The following is a 27,770-nucleotide window of genomic DNA, read 5'->3' on the forward strand; positions in this document are numbered from 1 at the left end:
GCAGCATCTCTGTTTCCTTCCCTTCCTAAATCCCAGCCCTTGCAGCCTCTGTCCTTCCCAACCCCCTCCCAGCCTGTGCAGCATCTGTCCTTTTTATCCCAACCCCCCTCCCCCCGCAGCCCATGCAGCATGTTCTTCCCTCATTCCCAACCCCAGCTCTCCCCTCTCAGCTGTATCCTACGGTACAACAGTCCCCAGTTCCCGACTGCCCCATCTACCACCACCCCGCCACTGAAATTTAAAATCTTCAGGCAACTGACGCAAAGCCAGCCTCCCGCCATCGGCCTGCCCTAGAAATGTTCTTTCCGCAGCACTTCATCTTCCCACATAGGCAGGATGCTGCAGAAAGAACACTTCTGGGGCAAGCCGAGAGCAGAAGGCTGGCTTTGCAAAGGCTGCCGGAAGATTTTAAATTTCAGTGGTGGGGAGGTGGTAGATGGGGAAGTCGGGGCTCAAGGAGGTTCTTGGAGAGTGTAGTGTCAGGCGCACAGTCACAGCGGCGACATAAAATGGCCAGGCAGGCTGGATTTGGCCTGCAGGCCTTGTGTTTGACACATGTGCTGTAGAGGGACATACTGGATGGGCCATTCAGCCTTTATCTGCCATCATGTTTCTATGTGTCAAAGGTTGGCCTTGGAAGGGTGGATGGAGCTGGTGGGCAGGCTGGTGAAGGGTGATCTTGCAGTGGTGACAGTGTGTCAGGGTCACATTTTTGGTTCTGACCGAAATTTGGAATCTGAATTTTCGGATGGAAACTGACACTGATATATCAATCAGTGTCTAGTCCTAGAAATACAAAAAAAAAAAAAATTATGAAGTATTTTACATCACATTTATTGTTGGTTTAATCACAAATTGATAAGGAGCATGACTGTTGCAGCTGGTCTTTATCTTCCATTGTTTACTAGAAAAAGGGTCGGTGTGATTCTGACTGCAGAGGAAAACCATCAGTAAGCAGTGCTCCCCAACTCTTCTAGCCCACTGGAGGACAGTGCACAAGAAATGGAGAGACCAGAAAGACTTCTGTGGGTGGGGGAGGGGATGTCGAGTGGGTAGCTCTGGTTTCTTTCTCCATACCTACCCCCAAAACTTCTTTCTACCAGCAGCTGACTTACCAAGGCAAACAACTGCCTTATGAGTCAATGAAACCTCCTTTCATTAAAGGTCTAACACATGCAAAAACTTCACTGCAATACGTGTTCAAGCATTTTGCAGTAATTTTCTCTTTTCCATGTGCTAAGTGCACATTTTTAAAAAGAAAAATAGTTTTGGGGGGCAGGAGTGTATAATGGGCTTCAACTAGGGTAGGGCATTCTGATTAGTACATGCTAACTCAGTGGTCTCAAACTCAAACCCTTTGCATGGCCACATTTTGGATTTGTAGGTACTTGGAGGGCCTCAGAAAAAAATAGCTAATGTCTTATTAAAGAAAGGACAATTTTGCATGAGGTAAAACTCTTTATAGTTTATAAATCTTTCCTTTTGGCTAAGTCTTAATAATAATATTGTCATTTATAGCTAAAGAGCCATATGATCAAGAAACCGTTTTATTTGACATACCAAGGGCCTCAAAATAGTACCTGGCGGGCCGCGAGTTTCAGACCACCGTGCTAACTGGATAGTACAGGGTTAATGTAGTGGCCCTTGAGGCTCCTACATAGGAGGAGGTAAGTGCTCCCCAGTTAACTTTTTTTTGTCAGTACTGAGTGCTAGCACACAGCCTCCAAAAGAAAAGAAACTGTTTTTAAAAGATCTGCTTTGAATCTGGGCTTAACACTCAGCCCAGCCTCTAACGTCCTTTGCGAAGGACCCCTGAAGTACACATCCGCGTTGGCTCGTGCTCAACATGTGGGTGCTGAGCACGTGCCTAGTTTGCCCGCGCCTTAACCCTGCCCTGCGGATTAGCACGCGCAGGGAAGAGGAGGAAGCGCCCCGGCAGCTACAAGTACAGAAAGCAAAGGGGCTGCTCGAGAGTGGGAGGCCGTGCATGTACCTTCCGGGCTCCTGTAGACCAACCGAGCTGCAGCACCTCCCTCCCTCGCTCCAGGGCTGCGGCTGGGACAGCCCCAGGGTGCAGCGAGCGGCAGCTCCGGGGATTTCTCCCGAACGCAGGCGCTGCTTTTAAAGAGACCTTCAGAGTTCACGAAAGCGGATTTGATTGAAATACATATATATTTTTTTGAAGTGACTTGGAGATCGCAGGACGAAATGTGCCCCTTCAGTTCTCTGCACACGGAGAGTGCTGGGCAAGGCTGGGGACCCTGCTAATGCCACTGTGCCCTGAGGGTCTGGTCAGCACCCTGCTACCTTCGTTCTGTTGGGGTCCTGCTAATGCTACTGTACTGTGACTGACCGTGGACATGCTAGTGCTGCTTTTCTGGAAGTGACTGCTTAGGACCTGCTCCAAGTTTCCCTCTACTGTAAGTGACTGCCTGGCAACTGCTCTGTTTCCCCTCTGCTGTTCTGCTCCAGATTTCCCTTTATTGTAACTGCTTTGGATCTTCTCTAAATTTCCCTCTACTGTGACTGCTTAGGACCTGTTCCAAGTTTCCCTCTACTGTAAGTGACTGCCTGGGAACTGTTCTGTTTCCCCTCTGCTGTAAGTGACCGCCTAGGACCTGCTCCAGATTTCCCTTTATTGTGACTGCTTTGGATCTTCTTTAAATTTCCCTCTACTGTGACTGCTTAGGACCTGCTTCAAGTTTCCCTCTACTGTAAGTGACTGCCTGAGAACTGCTCTGTTTCCCCTCTGCTGTTCTGCTCTAGATTTCCCTTTATTGTGACTGCTTTGGATCTTCTCTAAATTTCCCTCTACTTTGACGCTTAGGACCTGCTCCCTCTGCTGTAAGTGACTGCCTGGGACCTGCTCCTATTTCCCCTCTGCTGTACTTGACTGCCTGGGGCCTGCTTCTGATTCCCCTCTGCTGCAAGTGACTGTCTTGTGGGATCTGCTCCTAATTCCCTTCTGCTGCTAATGCTGTTCTATTGTGCACGTGTGTACCTATGTATTAGTGGGTATGCAGGCGTAGGAGAAATGTTTATGAATCTGTTTTATATTGAGCAAGTATGCATTGTACCACCATTTACATGTGTGCGTGTTCACAGGGGTTGTGGAATCCCTTTATTATGTGTGGAGGGTGTGTGTGTGTGTGTGTGAAACAAATAAAACAAGCACTGATTTTGCTCCCCTCTCCCCAACTTGCTGATCCTGTTTGGGGCGAAAGGCCAAGGATCTTGTGGCCCGCCCTATTCCTCTGTGTGTGTTGGGGGGTGGAGGGATCAGGGCTGGAAAAAACCTGGTCACTCAGACACTTAAAATTTGATGTCTGGTGCCTCCCTGGCACCAGAGGAGCAGCTGATGCCAGGGGTAGGTAGAGCAGTGGAGTCCAAGCTATGAACAGCAAAAGCAGCAGTGGTTCATGACCAGTGAAGTAAGGAGTGGTGGTGTCCTGTGACTAGGACAGGGCAGAGCAGGGCTGTCAAGAACAGTGTGCTCTAGGATGTTGCTTGTAGCAGCTGTTTGCAGCCAAAGAGGGGAGGGGGAGAGAGAGAGAGAGAGAGAAACTGGAGGATTGAAAAATATATCCATAACCCCTTGAGAAGTTTTGCTGGTGTTTTGGATTTCATTAGTCATTTCTCCAAATCTGAGCTAAAGGCAGGTTGCAGTAGATATGTCCCTGGCCAGAGGGCTTACAGTCTAAGGCAGGGTCTCTCAAACTGTGTGCCATGGCACAGTGGCGTGCCCCGAAGAGATTCTGAGTGTGCCATGAGAGATTCCGGAATTTTACTTTATTTTTTAAAAATTCCATAAGTATACACTAGAATAGATGATGTACTTTGCATACGCAGGAATAGTGTTCTCAAACTCAAATCCTTTGCAGGGCCACATTTTGGATTTGTAGGTACTTGGAGGGCCTCAGAAAAGCTAGTTAATGTTTTTTTAAAGAAATGACAATTTTGCATGAGGTAAAACTCTTTATAGTTTATAAATCTTTCCTTTTGGCTAAGTCTTAATAATAATATTGACATTTATAGCTAAAGAGACATATGATCAAGAAACTGTTTTATTTTACTTTTGTGATTATTATAAACATGCCGAGGGCCTCAAAATAGTTCCTGGCGGGTCACATGTGGCTCCCGGGCTGCGGGTTTGAGACCACTGCGCAAGAATCTGTCAATGTTATGAGCTTCTGTGTGCGTATAGATACAACCGCCCAGACAAGTATCATTCTTTGACGTGATTGGCCCTTGAAAACTAACGGCAAAGTCATTTTATTTTTATTTTTTATGCAGTAGTTATCTTAACCTGAGCAACAAAGCAATCGAGGCTTTGTTACTGTTTTGGATCTTCTTAATCTTTGCAAACTTACCGATTTTCAGCTCTGACAGAAGTTAAATCGAAAAAAAGATGGTGGTTGATGAAATGCATGCTTGCTTGTCAACTATCAAGCTGCGTTTTGAGTTCATTTGCACTCAAAAACATGCTCATCCATCGCAATGATTAGCAATTCTTTTCTTACTTTGGTTTCACCGTTATAATTACCCACACATACGTAGCTTAAAGAACTTTAAATTAATAATGCTGAAATTTTAATTTTTTGTTCAATTATAATGTGCCATGAAAAACATTTGCTCCATTTAGTGTGCAGGAGCTAAAAACGTTTGAGAGATACTGGTCTGAGGGGACACTTTTCATAATTGAATGCATATGCAGGGAGTGGTTAAAGCTACATCCTCAGCACCCTGAGGCTGTGGGTTCAAACCCACGCTGCTCCTTGTGACCTTGGGCAAGTCACTTAATTCCCCCCATTGCCCCAGGTACATTAGATAAGCCCACCGGGACAGAGAGAAAAATGCTGGAGTACCTGAATAAATTCATGTAAACCGTTCTGAGCTCCCCTGGGAGAACAGTGTAGAAAATTGAATAAATAGTGCACTCATTCTGGCTAATATCGAAAACAAAAGTAGCATGTAATTCTATTTTGAAAATTACTTCAGAGAATTTGCTACAGATTTTCTGGGTTATTATAAGTATATTTTCTAAAATATTCACATAAATGTAAACTCCTCCTCCCCCCCCCCCCCCCCACACACACACACTTTGCTCCCAGAACGCCTCCACTCAGCTCAGGTAAAGATATTGAGGTACAGTTCGGTAACGAACTGTTCATTGCATGAGGCCACTTCTCTGTGTTAATATAGGTGAATGCATGGTGAGTCTTCTGCCTGCCTTATCACTCACTGCCTTGTGTTTTTCAGCAGCCCCATGGGGAGCTTGAGCTGAAAGGATGGGGGTGTCTCTTATTGTGAGCTCACAATGGCCAGAGAGGATTCAGTGAAGTGCCTGCGCTGTCTGCTGTACGCCCTCAACCTGCTCTTCTGGGTGAGTTAAAGTGGCCAAGCAGGTGGCAGCCCTGGACACCAGCAGCAGCTGTTGCTGGCATAAAGCCTGGCTATACATTCATTAAGCCAATAGCCCTGCCTGCCTTCTCTCAAATGTGTGCTCTGTTTTCCCCTAGGCTCTATCATATGGTGGTATCTTTCTTTCCTAGCAGAAGGGTAATAGTTTGCAAACTAATTATCGTAAAATGGCATGTCTAAAGAAAAGTTAGACGGTATCGGCAAAGGTTCTGCTTCGATTTTGCACGCACACATCTGCAGCCTAACCTGTCATCCAGCAGAGCATTAGCTAATCTTCCTGCCCACCCCCTGAGAAATAACTGGTTAACTAATATATTAACATGCTAAGGACACAGTGAAACATTTTTCAGAACAGATGTTCCTTATGGCTTCCTTTGTGCGAGAGAAGCTTGGCTATGACTGCAGTGGTGGCTGGAGAAAGCACCTGTAATGTTTTGATTAATGCATGCTACCCGTTGGTATCTGCGATGTGTGCTTTAGTACTTCCCAGGGGGTGGACCTTCTGACCCTCCTCCTCCTCTTTGCCCTGTTCTGCATTTAAAATGATAATTTCATGTTCCTAAAATTAACTTTTAATTTATGAAAAAAGAACTGACATGCTTTTTAGCATATGCCTGGGTGATTACTTGAGGCTGTTACGACCAAACCCCTTCAACTTTTTTTTGTTGTTGTTGTTGTAAAAATTTTATTATTTTATAAACTGCAGCAGTGTATTACATTTGTTACAGAACAATTATTACAGAACTATTTTCATAGAATACACCAATTCATACAGTTAATTATTAAAAATATTGTTTTACCCACCCACCCTTCTTATCAAATAATAATAATATAAAGTATATAAACTACAGTAGTGAATTGTAATTGTTAATGAACAATGATTACAGAAGTAATTTCATAGAATATATCAGTTCATGTTTATCAATTAAAAATAATACCAAATAAAACAAAAATTTGATATACATATATATTTTCTTCAATTATCTCCCACCCTCCCGGATGTGTAGTGATAAAATCAGAAAAAAAAAAACAACAAAAAAACATTCTTAATGTGAATCAACGAATAAAGCCAATGGGCCCTAAACATTCAGCATTCATTTTTTCAAATTTATATGTATTACATACATCTGTCCACCAAAACGTATAGTTTAATCTATCATAATGTTTCCAAATTTTTGTAATCATTTGAACAGCTATTCCAGTAAAAATCAAAAAGAGACGACTTTGATATTTATCTAATGGAGGTTTAACAAGTAACATAGTACCACATACAATGGCTTCATATGTTAGTAAAATATCAGATTTTAATATAGCATTTATTTGTCCCCAAATCGACTTCCAAAATTTAAAAATAAGTGGACAAAAAGCAACCCCTTCTTTCATGCTTTGACTGGATTTCTACACAAGAGCGATGGCACAGAAAGACAGGTTTACAGCTTGCAAAGAGGGGCCGTCTTTTTAATAATTTTTGTCTCTCTCAAATTGGCTTTCAATGCAAAGTAAACATCTCCCTATGTACCGTATTTTCACCCATATACCGCGCACCCGTGTAAAACGCGCACACGGGTATAGCGCGCGGGGAATACAAATTTATGTAAAAAAAATTTAATATAGCGCGCACACGCGTATACCGCGCATGCTAAAACCTCCTCCCGCCTACTCCGAACTGGCATCCTCCCCCCCGCTCGCTTACCCGAGAGAGCATTTTTTTTTTTCATTCGAATCCGGCATTCCCCCTGCAAACCGGCATCCTCCCCCCCCGCTCGCGTCACCCCCCCCTCCCCCACGATCCTACATCCCCCCCAGCACCGCAAAATATCTCTTACCCGATTGGGCACCGGCACCAGCACCAATGCATAGGATGTGCCAGTGCCAGTGCCTGAAGATCCTCCCTCGTTGGGCTGGGCTGGGCGGTGCGGTGCGAGAGAGATCCTCCTTCTTCCTGCGCCGGGCTGGACTAGGCTTTGAGCATTTGTGCATGCTCAAAGCCTTCTGGTCTCGCTCTCTCCGAGAGATGTTTTGCGCTGCTGGGGGGGGATGTAGGATCGCGGGGGAGGGGGGGTGACGCGAGCAGGGGGGAGGATGCCGGTTCGCAGGGGGGATGCCGGATCGGATTGAAAAAAAAAGTTGTAAAACGCGCTCACACATATAACGCGCACAATTATGCACGGTTTGTAAAAATCATGTATAACGCGCGCGTTATATGCGTGAAAATAATGTATTCGTGGGGGTTAGGTGCAGAGCCGGCCCACGAATAGGGAAAAACCGCAAATAAGTTTTTTGGCCGACTCTGAATCGCCCCCCACCTCCCTCCTGCGTCCCCCGGACCTTACCTGGTGGTCTAGCGGTTACGCGGGGCAGGAGCGATCTTCCTATGCTCCTGCCCCGTGCAAAGCCGATTCAGAATACTGCAGTAAAATTGATATATGGTCTGAAGAGAGACAATAGTGTTTCTCTGTTTTATGAGAAACTTCACTGACTGCCTATAGAGAAACATATAGGGTTCCTTTTACAAAGGCGCACTAGGGCCTTAACACGCGCGCGCTAGCCACTACCGCCTCCTCTTAAGCAGGCGGTGGTTTTTAGCTAGCGCACGCTATAGCGCGCACTCATTCCAGTGCGAACCCATAGAGTTTAAAACTGTGTCTGATTCATCATATTATACGGGCAGAGGCTTCCGATCATCTCACTTTTCCCCTCTTTTACTAAGACGCACTAGCCGATTTAGCACACCTTAGTAAAAGGACCCCTTTGTTCTTTTTTACGTTTGAATTATTCATTTTTATTGCAGTTCCCTCCTTTTTAGAGGTACGCACTTTAAACATCCATTTAATTTATCTTTTACATATGCTGCTATTGTTATTTGGAATGATTTACCTATATAGTCAAACCTTGGTTTGCGAGCATAATTCGTTCCGGAAGCATGCTCGTAATCCAAAGCACTCGTATATCAAAGCAAATTTCCCCATAGGAAATAATGGAAACTCAGATGATTCGTTCCACAACCCAAAAACTTTAATACAAAATACTATACGTACTGGTATTGCAAGACCTCGCTCATTTAGAACAGTCACTACACTCCCGCAGCGTCAGAGAGAGAAGAACCATCGGCTCAGTTATGATGATGTGACGTGTGTATACTGTATGTACTCGTACTGCAAGACTTTGCTTGTTTAAAACGGTCACTATACTCCTGCAGCGTCCGAGAGAGAACCATCGGCTCAGTTGTGATGATGTGACGCGTGTATACTGTATGTATTCATATTGCAAGACTTTGCTTGTTTAGAACAGTCACTACACTCTTGCAGCGTCAGAGAAAGAAGAACCATCGGCTCAGTTGTGATGTGTGTAAACTGTATGTACTTGTATTGCAAGACATTGCTTGTATATCAAGTTAAAATTTAATCAAATGTTTTGCTTGTCTTGCAAAACCAAGTTACTTGCAATGTAAGGTTTTACTATACAAATAAGGATAGAAGTTAGTTATTGGAAATTTCATAGACTGCTGAAAACATTTTTATATGATGGTCGTAAAGTCAGTACTTTTAGTTAAAGAATTGTAAAGACATCTTTTTATCCAAGGAATTGTATTTTCCATTAGAATTATTATGGCTTCTTTTTGATGTACCGTATTGCCTCATGTATAGGCCACGGCCTATACATGGGTTTTACAAAACCCGTGTAAGGGGCACGGCCTATGTATCGATTTTAAATCATCCCACCCTGGTAGCTTTTTCAGAGCCCCCTCATTGGACGGCGGGCAACACACTGCTCGAATCTCCAGAGGTGCAGGGCAGCCGTGATCTCTTCACCATCCGGCCTGCCCCTGCACCGCTTGCTGAGTGGCTGACGTCGGTTCTTGCGAGTCCCACAAGAGCTGACGTCAGCCATTCAGTGAGCGGTGCGGAGGCAGGCCGGATGGTGAAGAGATCGCGGCTGCCCTGCATCGCTGGAGATTTGAGCCGTGCACAGTCCAGCGAGAGGGTTTTGAAGGAGGTACCGGGGGGAGGGGGGCGATGATTGAAAAAGACAGGGGAGGTACTGGAACATAAGCCACAGCTAATACCATGGGGCGGCTTATCTTCGGTTTTTAAACATAGGTCACCCTTTTCTGCAGCCTATACATGGGGAAGTCTTCATGCCCAATTCACCCACAATGTAGTGATTTTTCGAAACGAGCGAGGACTTGCATTACAAGTATGCACAGTACTATATTTTGTATTAAAGTTTTTGGGTTGTGGAACGAATCGTCTCAGTTTCCATTATTTCCTTTGGGGAAATTCACTTTGATAGACGAGTGCTTTGGACTACGAGCATGCTTCCGGAACGAATTATGCTCGCAAACCAAGGTTTTACTGTAATGTGAAGAGAATCCTCAGTTATCACAACTCTTATGTGGGGAACCAAGACCCCCCCAACTCAGAGTTGACACATAATAAACCCCAAATAGATAATATTTGTGATACATCACCGGAGCTCTCTAGTGTGTAAATTGTGCAAATCAACACTTGAATCAAAACAAGTGCAAAAAAAATAAGTAAATAAAGCTGTGACTGTCCAACTTTAAATCAATTATATATAATAGCGTTCAAATCCAGTGCCTGGGAATCTGTTAAGAACTGCAAAGCTGGAAGCTGGAAATAGTCACTCCAAAGAAAACACGGTACTTATCTCACAGGAAAAGTCAATAGCTGGGACACAAGTTGAAAACTGAAAGTGTGCTCAATATTCAGTTCTACGGGGCTCTGTTTCGGGTAGATAACCGAGGACTCTCTTCACATTATATATTTTGTGATTTTTTTTTTTGTATTATTTCATCGGATTGTGTTTTTTCCTGTGCTGTCCTTTATCTCTCTCATATATTTTTTGAGAGAATTTTTTTGGTATTCGATTTATTTTTTATTTTTTTTTTTTAAGGCGCCATATATGGAATTTGGGGGTTAATGACTAATAAGACAGTGTGGGCTTTGCCAAGCTGTGTGATAATCCTGAGTCTTGGGCTGAAGGTTTGTACACCTGCTTTGTGGTGTGGTGGAGGAGACCTGAGCAGCAGTCGGGGAGTTGTTTCACTGGCGTCCAGCGCTGTATTAGTTTTTCTTAACTATAGGACGGATATATTATAATTCTTCCAGGAAGTTAATACATTCGGGGGGGGACCCATATTTACACTCCTTGACTCCTAGGGGGCACAGCCTTATACTCCAAACCCTAGTTTAACTGTTGGGTGTACCTTAGTCTATTCTGGATCTTCGTATCTCTCTGCTCGGGGGGGGGGAGGGGAGGGGAATTGGGGGGGGTCTGTCTTTTGGAGGGGGTGCCCAGCCCTGCTGAGAATGCCCTGGGATCATCAAAGTCCAGACCCTGGGGGAACCATGTGTTTTGTTGTTTCAAAGGACTGGCTTGCCTGGTCCTTCCTTGCGCTTTCCGTGCTCAGGCGGTCCTCGTGCGGCCAGCAGACACCTTCGCAATCCCCTCCATGCTTTGAGGGTGGGGTGGGGATTGGAAGGCAGTTCTGGGATTTCTGGGGTTAGTGGGTGGATATAAATGACACATGACTTTGTATTTTTATGCTTTGTTTTAGCGGATCTCCCGCCTCTGTTCGCTGCCTTTTGTATACTACTCTTTTCTTATGGTTCCGCCTGTTTTTCAGTCAATAAAAATTGTTTACAATCTAATACATTCTGAGGTTGATAGTCAGCCCTTGGGGTAAATTACTGCGCTGTCTAGTTGAAATCACTGCTATGTTCTTTTGTTGTCTACTTAGTACATAAGGATATTGGGAGCTATAAATGTGTTAAATTGAAATAAGTATACGGCAGCACTTGGACAGTACCTCTGACCCCTCTGACCCCTAAAGCTGTGGGTGGTCCACGGGCTAGAATCAGCACTTAACCAGATCAGTGTTGATATTCAGCCAAATAGAAGCGTATAAATAACAGCCCTATCTTTGATCAGTTTAGCTTAACTAGTTAAAGGCTGCATATTGGCACTTGCCCAGTTACGTTCTCGCTGTCTGTACATACTAGGATATTTTCATGTTTGCACCCAGCATTGAATATCCTGACAGAATTTTGGCAGCTGCAGCCATTGTTTAAAAAAAAACCAACAAAAAACACTGATTGCAGTTGACTGATGATCACCCACATCAGTCCAGTCGATGTCTGCTTTAACTTACCTGGTTAAGGGCTGAATGTTTATTTTTTTTTGAGGTTTGGGAGGTTCGTCGATCTCCCTAGACCAGGGGTAGGCAGTTCCGGTCCTCGAGAGCCGGAGCCAGGTCAGGTTTTCAGGATATTCACAATGAATATGTACGAGATGGATTTGCGTGCACTGCCTCCCTGAGATGCAAATCTATCTCATGCGTATTTATTGTGGATATCCTGAAAACCTGACCTGGCTCCGGCTCTCGAGGACTGGAACTAGACGAACTCGTCTCTATTCCAATTTGGAATCCATATATTCAAAAACTTTCACTTAGAGCCCAACGTTTGATTCTTAATGAATTACATTGAAGCTTTTGATGCCTTCATGGTATCCCAAGACCTGGCAATCTGTGTCACCTTCCATCCTGGGGGGGGGGGAAATGGGAAGGGGGGGAGGATAGGGTTGGCCACATAAAATTTGTGGAGGAATGATAGTATTTAACAGTATTTATGGAATGGAATTTTCAAAATTTGTGAAATCATTTGTAATGAATGTCTATTTGTATTTTATGGATGTCTATTTACTTTCTTCCTTCAATAAAAATGTTAGAACATAAAAAATGTATATTCCGCATATTCCACAATTCTATGCAGAGTACAATAAAACAAACAAAATAAAAAATAAACAATTACAACCTTCTCAAACGACACGGATTGCAATAAGACAACAAAACCACATACCCTGTTTCCCTGAAAATAAGACCTATCCTGAAAATAAGCCCTAGTTAAGATCGACCCTCGAAGCCCTCCCCCCCCGAATGTACCCGACACTCCCCGACACTAGTGCTGCCTAATTTGCTGAAAAAATCGGACTTGTTGATTCATCAACCCCCACCACTGCTGCTTTATGAGGCCTCTGAGCGGAGGTATGTCAGTCTGACTGTGGGAGGGTCGGTGGGGTTCTGCTGCACAGGGGGATGGGAGGGAGGGAGGGATAGAAAGATGCTGCACAAGGGTATGGGTGAGAGGGGAGGAAAGAGGATGGAGGAGAGAAAGGGAGTGGGGTGGAGGAGAGAAAGGGAGAGATAATTGTTGTACAGTACTCCCCCAATATTCACGGGGGTTCCATTCGAGGAACCCCCGCAAATGTTGAAAAACCGCAAATACGGTTTTTAGCAGGGGAGACATGAGAGAGCAGCCGGAGAGGCAGGAGAGGGCAGCCGGAGTGCTGGCAAGTGAAGGAAATCACTCGCGGTATGCTCCGACCGCCTCTTCCTGTACTAAAGTCGGGCCTCGCCAATCAGCAGCTCCTTCTACCGAAAGCAATGAAAGTAAGGAGGACAGATAGAGACATCTGAGCTTTACTTCTATTGAAAGCAATGGCAGTAAAACCCGGATGTCTCAATCTGTCCTCCTTTTTCTGGAGCCATATGGTGACCCAACAGATCGGACCCTGAACCGAAAACATCACTTTCCGGTGACTCAAAAGTTTAACCACAGAAAGGGAGGGCACATCAAGGCACAGCTGGTCTCTGGAGCGTACACTTTGTGCCGATTGTCTTCAGGTACCTGGATATGTGATGCTGGCACCCAGACGTGGCCTGGTACAGAATAGCCGGGTGTAATTTCAACAGTAGTTGGTGTTTAAAAGGAATGTTGACTGCCACCTGTGTTTTGTAGGAGTAAAGTTTGGGGACTGTAGTCTCGGGGAATCAGTGCGGTAAAGCATTTACTAGGTTACCTTTCACAGTTATGAGCTGATTTGCTAATGCAGTGATAGTTTAGGTAACCAAAAGGGCAGGTTTTAGAAGGGGAGGCAAGTAGGGTAATTGCTTTATGCCCCAGCACCACAAGGGCCTCCCTTGACAGATGTCATTGAGAAACAACTTCAGGGTGCCTAGCAGTAGCTGGGCTCTTGGTTAACTTCTGTTCCGACCCCTTTAATGTGTCAAATGTCATCTCTGGCACCAGGACTTTGAAACAGACAACAGTAATTTAGAAAGTCAAATTGGCTGACCAGGCAAGAGCAACCAAAACAAAACTGCAGACTGTGTACAAGATGCAGGCAAATTTTAATATGACAAGAACACAATATATAAAACCCTTTTACCAATAAAGGGACCCGACATGGTCCGTGTTTCGGACAAACCTTCGTCAGGGGTCCATGGTAAAATAGGGGGGCTAAAAAATGCCACAAAAAAAATGAAGAATCTCGACGGGATGCCTGTGTGTATCAAGTTCGCCAAAAAAGCCAACAGCAGTAAAGCGTATCAAAAAGAACAATGCTGTGAACCTGCTGTGAACTTGAACTAGCTGAAAACGTAAAAAAACGGATGCAATTGTTGTAAAAATGTAGTAAAAATCCTGACCAGGCAAGAACCAGTCAAGATTTTGAGCTTGTGAAGTTGTCATAATTGAAGTTCATGTTCAGGGAGAAAACGGATCCTCTCCAATTTTTAGAGAAAAGTTTTACATATGCATAGAAAAGGCTTCAGAAGAAAGGCTGAGCTAATGCAAATTGGAAATTTGGGAGCAGCCAGTCATTGAGGCTTTGGCTATTCTTTTTGTTAAGATGGAAGTTAATATTAGAGAATGACACGGGGACAATTTTGTCCCTGTCCCCACAGGAACTCAATTTCCCTGTTGCCCCATGCGCTTTCTCGCTGTCACTGTCCCTGCCCCATTCCTGTAAGCTCTGCCTTATTCGCATAAGCCTCGAACACTTGTGATTTTTAAGTGTTTGAGGCTTGTGCAGATTAGGACGGAAGTTACAGGGATGGGGCAGGGACAGGTAAAGAACTCGCGGGGACGGGACGGGAAAATGAGTTCCTGCGGGGACGGGGAAAAATTTGTCCCCCGTGTCATTCTCTAGTTAATATCTTGACGACTGGCATTAGCTACCCACAAATTTCAAGCTTGTGTTAATTCAGCCTTTTTAATTTTGCCTGCTCCCAACTTTTGAAGAATAGCTGTTGGGGGAGGGGGGAGGGAAAGAGGATGTTGAGTATTAGCCAGCTGACACTGAAGGAGGGTATCATTGGTCTTCCTCTTGGAACAAGGGGCTGTGTTTGTATCTAATTCTTAACATACTCCACTAAGCAAAACATAGAAGAGCCATATCTCACCATTCAGCTACACTCACACCCACAAGGTATGCCGGGGCTTCTCTCCTTTCCGGTTCAGACAAGTTGGTATGTGTTTCACCAGCTTTGGGACAAGCTTGGGCAGATTTATATGTCTATGTCTGTGTTCCTGCTGTACTCCCTTGAAGGAAGCTGCTTGTTTAATCGGACTCTGGGGTTAGCACTCAAGGGGTTTACCAGAGAATTACGCGCCCACTCATGCAATAAGGTATTGAAAGCCGTCTGGGCAGTATAGAAGTCATGCCGATGTTGTGTGGTGGGAGAACGAATAAACAACTGATGGCTGAGTTTAACCCTCTTTTCCAAATCCAAAATCTTAGAAGCTAAAATCTTACGCTTATGGGAGCTATATTCTATAATGGCCCCCCACAACACCGCCTTAGCTGTACTCCTAAAAAGGTCCCCATCCTCCACATGCTCCCCATTGAATGAAACAAAATCTCTCCAGGACTTGATGAATGTTCCTCACAATTTATGGAATTTTTCTAATTCATAGTGAACCGCATGGAACTTCACGGTCCTGCAATCTATAAACTGTTGTTATTATTTTTATTGTTGCTACTATCAGATATTCGCCGCTACACTCTGTAATTCGATGTCTGTGCAATTTATCTTCATTGTAAACCGCCTAGAAGTCGCAAGATTGTTGGCGGTATATAAGAAAAAAGTTATTATTATTATTATAAAAAGTGGGGGAAAACCTCAGTTCAGCTTCATGGGTAACCCCCCCCACACACACACACATACTTGATGAGTACACAAATCTGTTCTTCATACACTTCAATACGAACTGCAGTGTTCACTCAATTGGCAAAGAGATTCCGTTGTTGGGGGAGGCCCTCCCATTCAAACCAAATACACAAAAACAGTGCCAGTCCAATATCCTGTGATGGTAAATGAACAAACAACTTAGCTTGAATGTCGTGCTTTCCTGAAGCATACAGGTCGTCCTTCAAAACAAACCCCAGTTCAGGGCACTCCAAGCCAGATACCTGACAGGGCAGACCCTGTTTCACTAGGAGCTGCGTTAGGGGTTTTGTTCTTCTATGAGACCATTCCAAATACAGAACCAAAAAATGCACCCTTCAGTGTAAAAACACCTTGGAATAATGGCGCCAGGACTTCCTGAACGCTGTCAGAGGAAGCTCTGATAATGGAGGCAGACCACGCCCCCCTCCGCTCACTATCCAATCAACATCAGTGAGGTTTCCACCCTCCCACACACACACTTTTTATCTGTTGTGGGTGTGAGTGTGGATGAATGGTGAGACATGGTTGTGTGATTAGGGGTGTGTCTTCTATGTTTTGCTTAATGGAGTATGTTAAGAATTAGGTGGTGATCTATCTTACTCTCGTCCTACTAATTTTGGGCTTTTTTTATCCCCAGCTTTGTGCACATATGTTCCAAACACAAATCATACAGAGAAAAATGGAATTTAGAAAAGAGTTTAAGCATAATAAAAGCACATAAGTAGCAGGGTGACATCAAAGAGAAATATGTGACGTGATGAGAGATTGAAATCTTTCAGCTGGACAGCTGCTGACCCAGGGCCATAAAATGGAAACCTGATATAGTGCCTGCCAGTAGCCCTTTAAAGAAGTGTACTTGTTAGTCATTAGAGGGCAGAGGGAGATTATAGTGGTGGCATTAAGGAGGAAGCTTTGTATGGTTCTCAGCCATGGCCTGGATGCCCTTCATATACAGATAGTATTGGTAAATTGCAGCTCATTTTTAGGTATATCCTCTATAATAAAACCCTAAGAGCGCATGCGCACTTAAGATAGCATGTTCCCTGCGACAGTGGTGTCTGGGTCCGTACCGAATTCCATTTTCAAACACGGAGGCAGGGAACACGCTGGTGACTCCCCCCCTCCTGCCCTCACTCACCACCAGAGAAACCGCTGCTGCCACTGATTCCATAGGCGACAGAACTTGGGGGGGAGGGGTACATGTGCTCCTGCTGACATCTACTTCTCAACCCCCCGCTGCGTTTAGCTTCTTAGAAAAGCGCTGCGCCGTGTTGCTGCTGGCCTCGCCGTCTTCTCTCCACTGTGGCCCGCCCTCTGACAACTTCCTGTTTCCGCTAGGGCTGGCCGCAGTGGACAGAAGACGCCGAGGCCAGCAACAGTGCGGCGCAGCGCTTTTCTTTGAGGTTAAACACGGCGGACGGATGAGCAGGCGGGAGGGGGATGAGTAGATGCCGGCAGGGATATGTTACAGAGTGAGGGAAGCAGGGGGAAGGGAGAAATGGATGTGGGGGAGGCAAGATAGGGAGAGGGAGAGAGATTCAGGGAGGGGATAGAAGGGGGAGGGAGAGATATGGACAGAGGAAGTAAGAGATGGAGAGATGGTTCATGCCGGTGGGCCAGAAGGGGTGCTGCTAGACAGGGGGAGCAGGGAAGAGGTGCTGCTGGATAGGAGGGAGGTAAAACGAAGGGAGAAGGGCTGCTGCTGGACAGGGGGAGCAGGGAAGGGGTGCTGATGGACACAGGAGAGGTAAAAGAAAGGGAGAAGGTTACGGTGGGGTAGGGGAAGAGTGGTGGAGGTGAAGAGTCAGAGTGTGGCTTGGGAGAGAAACTGGGCAGAGATGGGGAAGTTCCGGAGTAGTACTTTGAATCTCTTTGTAATTATTTTAATTTCTCATTTATATAAACAAGGTCTGAAACATCTGCTGCTGCTGCAGTATACGTAGCTTTAGGTCTAAAGCCTTTATAGGGTCATTTTCAAATGTCATTACCCTAATAAATATTGTTTTAGTTGGCTAAAATTGCTTGAGGGAAGGTTTATTCCATAGTTTGCTCTTTTCAGGCAGGTGACGGGAAGGTGATTGGAGGTGTGATTTGGATAAAAATAAGAAATGGTACATACATACATGTTACATGTTTACATTTTATCCGCCTCTCTTACAAAGCTACGTTAAGCTTTTTAGCGCGTGCTAAACGCTAATGCGTGCATGTTATCCTGTGGACACGTTAGCAGTTAGCGCACGTGTTGATTTAGCGTGCGCTAAATCCATGCTAAAACGTTTAAAGCGCCTGTGTAAAAGAGGGCCTAAGTGTTTATATGCTGTTTCTCAGCCAAATGGAGGCCTCACAGGCAGCAGGTACGAAGCCCATGGACCAGTTGTCTCCGTGAGTAACGTTCAAAGAAAAAGTACTTGAGGACTTTCTCTTTGAAAATGTCTGCAAAGGCTTCAGCTGCAAAATATAGGAGTCCATTTACTAAGGCGTCTTCCCATCACTAGAATTATGTCACTTCAATAGATTTCTCGACAAAACCTTTGCGTCCCAGGCGGCTAAGCTGAACCCTTGGCTTGCCCAAATGATACTCGAGGCCCCCTCTTACCTTCGTTTTAGAAAACTTCTCAAAACGCACCTCTTCCGCGAACAGGGTTTTTAATCCCCCTTGTTCCCTGCTTCTCCCCTTTCCCACTCTCCCCCCGTTCCTTCTGCTCCCCCTCCTCCCTCCCCTCTCCCCACTAGGTCTCTCTCTCGTTATCGCTCACCTTCCAACCCTACCTTCTGTCTTACCGTTACCTCTGCTAATTCTCAGTTAAAGAGTTCCCCCCACCCCCCGCTTCATTGCCTGTAATTTTGTTAAAATGTTGTAAATCCGTGGGTCACCGCGGACCTTAATTAATGGATGTGAACCGCCTAGAATTTTTTTGGGTAGGGCGGTATACAAGAATAAAATTATTATTATTATTATAAATGCTAAGGTGCCCATAGAATATAATGGGCGCTTTAGCATTTAGCACACGCTAACTGTGCGCTAAATCGATTATCGTGTGCTAAATCGGTTAGCGCGCCTTAGTAAAAGGACCCCATAGTGATGTGAAAAAGTTCTTCTCCTCCTGATTTCCCCTATTGAATATATACTGAGTTAAAAAAAAAAAAGAAAGCTTGTTTTCTGTATAACTGTCAAAACAACCACTTTCAATAAAATTTGGTATTTTATCATCCTGATTAAATTTGTAACAATCCTACATGCACACTCGCTACTCATCTAAATGACATTGTCATCACCTAGCGATTATTGTCTTGATACACGCAGGTGCCATTTTGCTTTAAACATAAGCAGTTGCCATGGTTTTCAATCAGGAAGATCTGATCGTTATAAAAAAAACAAAACAAAACTAATTGTAGCTGGAAAAAGGTTCTCGTAGATGGTGCAAGAGTTTCCAGAAATGAGGTGGAAGAAGGTAAGTGTAGAATATGTTTTGAAGCAATTGTGAGAAATGGACTCAGCTAATCACCAGTCAGGAAGTGGCAGGGCCTGATCACTATTACACCGAAGAAAACATTGCAAAATTTGAAGAAGTGACATTTAGGCGAGGTGCGTGAGTGTAGGCAGTAGCAGTACAAAGATAGGTGATTTTAGATCATTTGAGCTTATAGTTATCAATGTGGGCTATCGTAAAGATGTATTATTTTATCACTAATTCAAGCATAGGTCCAGTTTTATGCAATGAGTCTTTACTGACAAGTTTTCACTGTTAGATACCAAGTTGTCACTGTTAAAGCTGGGCACCCTCTTAATGGCCAGGAACTGCTGACAGGTTCCCACTATGTTAGGCTGGCAATTTCCCAGAGGATCCCAGTTAGTTCAGCCCCTACTTCTGTAACCTTAGTGTTATCAGGCTCAAGACTGTAGTTCTTTGAACAACTTTCTTTAATAACTTGAAGTAAAGAACAAACACAGTTTGATGATTTGAAGGCAGTTCAGTTCTTATAGAATCTTCACACTCAACCAGAGAAAAGCTGGGAGTGTACCCACATACCTTGTGGGTAATAACACTGTGCTCCAGACTTAGATACAGGACCTAAGCTGTATTAGACTAACAGAAATAAAGTTTCAAGTTTCAAGTTTAATCTTTATTTGATGAATCGCTTATAACAATATCTAAGCGATGTACAGTATAAAAACTATCAGATTGTGGTAATACATTTAGTTTACAAAAGTCAATTAAAAGACAGACAATGTTGGACTAACAAGAAGGGGTGGGAAGGAAGGGGAAAAGTTACAATTTTGTTTTATAATAGAAATTAACATCAAAAGGGAAACACATTGGGTAGTAATGGGTTAAGATGATATAAGAAGAATGTGAAAACTTAAAATGTTATGTTTTATGAATCGAATGCGTCTTGAAATAGATATGTTTTTAAAATTTTCTTAAACGTGACAAGGTCTGTTTCGTTTTTAATATAATTAGGAAGGGAGTTCCATAATGTAGGGGCTTTCACAGAAAACATATCATTTCGTCTTGTACCTATGATTCTTAGCGAAGGGATTGAAAGCAAAGGATAAAAACTTGCCCCCTCTTTTACTAAGGTGTGCTAACTGATAAGCGTGCGCTAAATGCTAACACGTCCATAGACTAACATGCACACATTAACGTTTAGTGCACGCTAAATCGATTAGCGCACCTTAGTAAAAGAGGGCCCTGGTGAGGAGACGATGCGTGTCCTAAGTGTTCATGCAGCCATGCAGTCTTACAAAATGGCAACTGTTTTGTAACAGAAGCTAAAGAAGGGCGGGCCAAAGCCCTCTGGCTTGGCTCTCTGGGAATTTGAGTCCACAGAACACACGCTGATTACATGTCTAAGATCAAGCTCTCTATATACTTATTTCATACAGGAAACTGCACACATGGAATACTGTGTACAATTCTGGAGGGCACATTACCAAAAAGATGTGCTGAGAGTTGAGTCGGTACAACGAATGGCCACCAGGATGGTCTCGGGACTCAAAGACCTCCCGTTTGAGGAAAGGCTGAATAAATTGCAGCTATACTCACTCGAGGAACGTAGAGAGAGAGGAGACATGATAGAGACGTTTAAATATATCACGGGCCGTATTGAGGTGGAGGATGATATCTTCTTTCTTAAAGGTCCCTCGGTCACAAGAGGGCATCCGCTGAAATTCAAGGGTGGGAAATTTCATGGCGTCGCCAGGAAATTCTTCTTCACCGAAAGAGTGGTCGATCGTTGGAATGAACTTCCACTTCAGGTGATTCAGGCCAGCAACGTGCCAGATTTTAAAAGGAAATGGGATACACATGTGGGATCTCTAGGGGGGTAAATTCAAGGGGGTGGGGTCGTTAGAGTAGGCAGACTTGATGGGCTGTGGCCCTTTTCTGCTGTCATCTTCTATGTTTCTATGTTTCTATGAAATGGGGGCAAAACAGAGACCTAGCTATTATAACCTTGGATAGCAGTAAAATAACATGTCTTAGTGGGAGCCCACATTAATAACTTCTCTCTTTAAAGAAAAAAAAGAAATGTCTCTAGAAATTGGAATCATTGCTATATGTCCTATACTGGCTCACTTTTATTATAATCAAGCCATTATGACATCACTGATGAAATTGACTCTTAGGCATTGGTGGAAAGAGGCATTATGACATCACAATATCTGTTCTGGTTACCAGAGACTGAAACCTTTCATGGTATTGGGGGGGGCAATTATCAATGCGTGAAGTTATTTTATCACTAATTCATACTGTTTTAGCCCAGGTCCCATTTTATATAATGAGACCTAGTTACCAATAACTAAGGTTAACAGTAAAATAACATCTTAATGTAAGCTCACACTGATAACTCCTCCCCTTAATTAAAGAAAAAAGCAATGTCTCTTGAAATCAAAATCACTACTACCGTATTTCCCCACATATAGGCCAACCCCATGTATAGGCTGCAAAAAATGCCTTTACAAGTTTAAAAACTGGTAGATAAGCCGCCCCATTTTAGTAGCCGCGGCTTATCTACCAGTAACTGGGCGGTCTATACAGCATTTAAAAATCATCCCCCCTTAACCTCCCTTGCTGGCAGCAGGCAGCCTCCTCGAATCGCGCTACCAGCATTGCAGAGCAGAAGTGATCTTTGTGTCTGCAGGCTGGCCCTGCGCTGCTTCCTGTATGACTTTGCTACATTATCCGCTCTTGCCACAACATCTGGCAATGCGTTCCAGAGCTTAACTATTCTTTAAGTGAAAAAAAACCCCTCAATGTAACCTTCCTCTACAATGCAATGTAACTTTTCCCATGTCCTTGCATGGGCTTCTTACCTTGTAAATCGCCTTGAGCCTGAACTGGATAAGTGCGATTCAGAAATTCTGATTAGATGATAACTTGTAAAAAATAGATATTGCAGCTTCTCATAAGCTGTCTTAATCATTCGCTAAATAATCATTTCAATAAACATGTGTCATAAAATCAAAACCAGAAGGAAGCCAAACTCCTAGATTAGAGAATGACACGGTGACAAAGTTCATCACCGTTCCCATCCCCGCGGGAAATAATCCCATGTCATTTTCTAGTGTCTATTTCAACCTCGGTCCTTCTACACCAGCATTCTTCAAAGCAAAGCTTGCGGGTCATTGGTTGTGCCCAATTATACTCTGATTCTTTCCTCTCTCCTTAAAGAAGATGGTTTCCCGCGGGGATGGGAACGGTGATGAATTTTGTCACTGTGTCATTCGATCTCTTACACTCTCAGTAATAGTTTTAACATATAGTCTACATAACATCAAATCCAGTTTGGATGAAAGATCCCTAAATCTATTAATTCTTAACATTTCTGTTTTATCCTTGTTCACAACCAATCCATTCAATGTAACCCAACGTAACGCATCTTAGTGGCAACCCCCCCTTAGTTGGCACTTAGAGTAAACAGATTCATTTCGATATCCCTTTCTTGGGTGTGCATTTGAGTTTTTAAAGCCATTTGGAAGCTTTTCATGCTTTTCATGCCTCATGTCTTATCTCTGTACATTAGGGAGGCTGCCTTTAGCAGAAGCCCCTTGCAGGCAGTTGACCAGTTTTCTTAATAGGAAGTGCACATCTTCTGTTCCAAATAATGAGTAGAGGCTCATAAAATCTTGTGCAGGGTGGAACAGGTTAATAGGGAATACTTATTTATTCCTGCAAATGGCACTAAGGTTAAGGGACAATCCATGAAGCTAACAGGTAGCATATTTAAAACCAACCAAAGAGTATATTTTTTGGTTTTCACAGTGAACAATCAAACTTGGAATTTGTTGCTGTAACATCTAGTTAAGGCATTTCGCATAACTGCATTTAAAACAAGTGTCTTGGGCTTCTTGGCAGTTAAATGATATTTGGAACATTAGGTTTTTTTTTGTTAATCCTTAAACTAAATCTTGGAGAACTTTTGAGGAGGTTCAAGCATTATATAATGTGAAAGTATGTCATGGCTACAATTTACGCTCTGCATTTCCTGCTAGTAATAATACTTCATTAGACAATAGATGTCCTCATGCTGATATATTTAAGCTAGCTTCTAAGCTGTTGTCTATAGGTCATGTAGCCTCTCATATTTTACAATTTGTTTAAAACTTTATTCTATTCCAAAAATTCTTATCTCCATAGAGCTTGGGAGGAAGATACTGACCTCACTTTTTCTGGGGCAGATTGGAATGGTATTTGGCGTTTCATATTTAAGTCATCTAAATCCACTGCCACTTTGCAATCATTATATTTTCGCACCTTGGGCAAATCACTTAACCCTCCCATTGCCCCAGGTACATTAGATAGATTGTGAGCCCACCAGGACAGAGAGGGAAAAAATGCTTGACTACCTGAATAAATTCATGTAAACCCTTCTGAGCTCCCGTAGGAGAGCGGTATAGAAAGTTAGAAAGTTCAATAAATAAGTAGTGTGAAAAGTTTCAGCCTCTGCTAACCAGAGCTGGTATTGTGATGTCATAATGCCTCATTCCACCAATGCCTAAGAGCCAACCTCATCAGTGATGTCACAATGGCTTCATTGTCCTATACTTGGCTGACTTTTATTACATTTTGATTTCTAGAGTGGTGCAGTGGTTAAAGCTACAGCCTCAGCACCCTGGGGTTGTGGGTTCAAACCCACGCTGCTCCTTGTGACCCTGGGCAAGTCACTTAATCCCCCTATTGCCCCAGGTACATTAGATAGATTGTGAGCCCACCAGGACAGAGAGGGAAAAATGCTTGAGTACCTGAATAAATCCATGTAAACCATTCTGAGCACCCCTGAGAGAACAGTATAGAAAATTGAATGAATAACTAATAGTAATGGGCCCTGCATTAAATTAACACAGGTTAAAGAGCAATAACATGTTTTTTTAACATAAATTGTAAAACCCTTGTACCTGAATTTAGACCTCCTTCCAATTTTATTTAAATCTTACAAGTCCTTACTATAGTCGAGCCTTCTAGGAGGCTTACAATCTACCGTATTTTTCGGACCATACGATGCACTTTTTCCACCCCCTAAAAGGGAGTGTGTCTTATGGACCGAATACACTGTGTGCCCCCCCTCCCCCTGGTACCTTTTTTAGTGGTGGTTATCCTGCGCGATCACCTGCCTTTGTCTTATAAGAGCAACGCACAATGCAGGAGTGTGACCTTTGTGCTTCCTGCCTGGTCGCGCTGCTCTGTGATTGACTACAGTCGCGTTCCTGCATTGTGCGTTGCTCTTATAAGACAAAGGCATCCGTCCAGGAGATCGCGCTTGAGCACCGCCACTAAAAAAGGTACCGGGGGGCTTTGGGTGGCTGCGGGTTTGGGTGGCTTTGGGCTTCCCAGCACCAGACCACCAGAGACACCTACATGTAGAGGAGGAAAAACCAAGAAGAAAAAAATTCTGAACCAAATTTTTTTTTTCTTGGCTTTTCCTCCTCTACAGGAGGTCCGAAAAATACGGTATATTATGTAGGAGAAAGGGAATCAGGATTTGTGTAATCTAGAGAACTACTTGAAAGTAAGGGAAGGGGGTAGAACTACAAATTAGTAATAGGATAGAGAGGAGTTAAAAACAACATGAGGGAAGCTTCATGTCTCTGTAAGATCTTTCACTAGGGCGGTTTTATGATTTCTGATGTGCCTGTACAGGAGCATTTTTCAACCCTCTCCGAGAGGCACAGCAAGTCAGGTGGGTTTTCAGGATTAACGTAATATGGATGGGACAGTATTTGCATGCATTGGATCTGTGCTGTACGTAATTTTATCTCGTACATATTCATTGAGAGTTGAGAAGCCCTCCTGTACAATATGGCTGGTAGAACTTTGGTTTTTCACTATTAATATGATTTCTAAATAGCTATAAAAAAAAAAAGGTCCTCGTGATCCTTTTTTTTTCACAGGGTGCCCTCTTTGAAGACTGAGGGTTCACCCTCAGAGGCTGCAGTGTCTGGGTTCTAGGGTAGCGTGAACTGTGAGGCCATAGGGGTTACTCAGCCTCTCGAAGCAAACTCCACATGCTGAATGTTTGTTCCAAAGCAGAAAATAATATTTCCTGAGGGAGACATCAGCTAGTGCACTGGAAAAATCCAACATATAAGTGAAACAGCTTGTAGCTTTTCACAGTCCAAATCATTTATAGAGAATGCAGTTCTATACATATTTACTTCTCAGGCTTCTTTTTTTTTTAATTTTATTTCTGTTTGCACTTTTACTGCACAAATTCCTTGAGTAAATTATTTGGTTTGGTTTATTTATATCCCACCCTTATCCAGGGCGGGTTACAAACTACATACAAAACACAAAATTACATCTAAAAATATAAAACCAAGAAAATACCAAACAATAAAATTTAAGTTGGAACACACACCTCGGAGAATAAGATAGAAAGGAAAACTTGCAATGGCTCATCATTAATAATAACTCCATTCTCACTCTTCCTGGATATACGGCCACTGATTCTTACTTCAGCTTCCCTCCTGCATCCCTCAGCCTGCCTACCACTGCTCCCTCTAAACCAGTGTATCGCAACCTGTGTGCTGCGGCACACTAGTGTGCCTCCAGGGATTTGAAGTGTGTCATGAGATGCTGGGGAAGAGGAGAGATGGTGGCATCGGCTGACTGCCTATAGGACGTGCCTCTTGCGGTGAGAAGCACATCCTGTAGGCCAGTGTTTTTCCACCTTTTTCCACCTATGAACCGGCAGAAATAAAATAATTATTCTGTGGACCGGCATCGGTCCATGGACTGGCGGTTGAAGAACACTGGGCTATGTCGTGGGCCAGACCCCGCCCATCTCTACCCGATCTCCACCCCAGACCCTGCCCCCATAATAGTACTAATTGTAATACTTCTTTTCATTCATTTTTCACAGATAAACAATATAATCTTATTAACAACATATAATGGTTAACAGCAGATGTAAATTTCAAAACTGACATAATTCAATCACTAAATTCAATCACTAAATTAAAAAATAAAATCATTCCCTCTACCTTTGTTGTCTCCCTCCCTCCATGCTATACCTTACCTTCTGGCCTGCTCCCACCTAGCCATTTTATGCCACCCCCGGTATTATCTTCAGACCGGCTCCCTTGTTTTTCACTCCTTGCGCTTCCCGTGCCTCATTGGAAGCCTACCCTCTCACATTGCAACGCTAGAGAGAAGGCTTCCGGTTCAGGCGCAAGATGCGCCCGTGGCTTTGTGCACAGAATCAGTGAGGAAGAGGGAGCTGGCTCAAAGATAATGCCGCATCGATCGCACCGTGGACCGGCGGTTGAAGAACACTGTTTTGGGCCTGATGCACATGCTGGCCCTGTGGACCGGCAGGAAATTTCTGAGGACCGGCACCGGTCCACGGACCGGTAGTTGAAAAACACTGCTGTGGGCAATCAGCCAGCATCTCTCCTCTCTGCTCACCTTCCCTCCTGGCACCCCCCATTGGCACCTTCCCTCCTGGCACCCTCCATCTGGAGGGCCTTCACGCATGTGCAGACTTCGACGTGATAACATCACGCATGCGTGTGACATCGCATTCACGTCTGCGCACTTCTGGATGCCTTGAGCCGTGACCGCTATGTTTAGGCCCTCTTTTACTAAGGTGCGCTAACCGCGCGTGCATGTTAGTCTATGGCCGCGTTAGCGTTTGGTGTGCGCTAATTGGTTAGCGTGCCGTGGTTCGACAAAGTTTGCGAGACACTGCTGTAAACTGCATTGCTGCTAGTGGGGATTGGGGGGAGTGCTTCAATATTGGGTTTTCAATCGCTAGGAACAAGCAGGTTCTCTGAACTTTTGTCGAATTTGCCGGTTTCTCACTATTGAAAATATGTTGGTGAAACAGCACCCCCCACTGGCAGGACTGTAATTGGACGATTCCTGCTCAGCTTAGGTGGAGCAATGCTACTGAGTCTGTATAACAATGAACATTTAATTATACTTCAAACCTTAGTCAGCAGTTATCCAAATCCCAGGTCAATGAAACTATTGTGAGCTCATACAAGTGGGCTGCATTCCCATTGAGTCTGTGCCTGAACACAAAGTAGCAGATCCACCGAAAGGGAAACCATTAATTTCCTGTTCAAAATTTCAGATTTTTGTCATGGTAACTTTGAAACCAGAGAAGAGAGCTCTGTTATTAAAGTCTGGAAGGTCCTTTTCAATTCTTTAAATAAAGAAAAGAACATCATTAGCAAAAAGGGAAATATTATTATCCCTCAACAACCCACACCCCTTTTATCAGACAGACTTTTAAAACCAATAGGAGGAAAAAATTTTTTCACTCGGAGAATAGTTAAGCTCTAGAACGCGTTGCCAGAGGTTGTGGTAAGAGCGGATAGCGTAGCTGGTTTTAAGGAAGGTTTGGACAAGTTCCTGGAGGAAAAGTCCATAGTCAGTTATTGAGAAAGACATGGGGGAAGCCACTACTTGCCCTGTATGGGTATTGTCCAGGTACTAGTGACCTGGATTGGCCACCGTGAGAACGGGCTACTGGGCTTGATGGACCATTGGTCTCACCCAGTAAGGCTATTCTTATGTTCTTATTCTTTGGAGGTTCTAATGAAAGCAAAAAGAAGTTGGGTGAGGGGCCACCCCGATGCATATGTTTTGGAACGATATGTTTGTAACTCAATTTGAACATTGGAAAGAGTAAGCTCTAAAATCCCCCCCCTCCCTTTTACTAAACCGTGATGGCGGTTATTAGCGCAAGGCGCCACACTGAATGCTCTATGCTGCTCCCGACACTCATAGAGTTTCTATGAGCGTCGGGAGCAGCGCAGCTCCCTGTGTTAATAACCGCTTTCGCAGTTTAGTAAAAGGGGGTGTAT

At 43.9% G+C, this 27,770-nt stretch overlaps 1 protein-coding gene across 5 annotated transcripts in view; it reads left to right on the forward strand.

Moving 5' to 3' along the window:
- Positions 1–1,889: 1,889 nt before the first annotated feature.
- The window catches only part of TSPAN12 (tetraspanin 12), a 99,236-nt gene continuing 73,355 nt past the window's right edge, over positions 1,890–27,770 (forward strand). For 2 of the 5 annotated variants that reach the window (XM_033959094.1, XM_033959099.1), the window contains exons 1-2: positions 1,890–2,420; positions 5,260–5,383. In XM_033959094.1, coding sequence (XP_033814985.1) covers positions 5,318–5,383 — 66 coding nt within the window. In that variant the 5' untranslated portion in view covers positions 1,890–2,420; positions 5,260–5,317. Of the gene's footprint in view, positions 2,421–2,507; positions 2,523–5,259; positions 5,384–27,770 lie in introns of those variants that run through there. The other 3 variants (XM_033959096.1, XM_033959095.1, XM_033959098.1) reach the window with 3 other exon arrangements.

Source organism: Geotrypetes seraphini, chromosome 9 (assembly GCF_902459505.1).
Source record: "Geotrypetes seraphini chromosome 9, aGeoSer1.1, whole genome shotgun sequence".
NCBI lineage: Eukaryota > Metazoa > Chordata > Amphibia > Gymnophiona > Dermophiidae > Geotrypetes > Geotrypetes seraphini.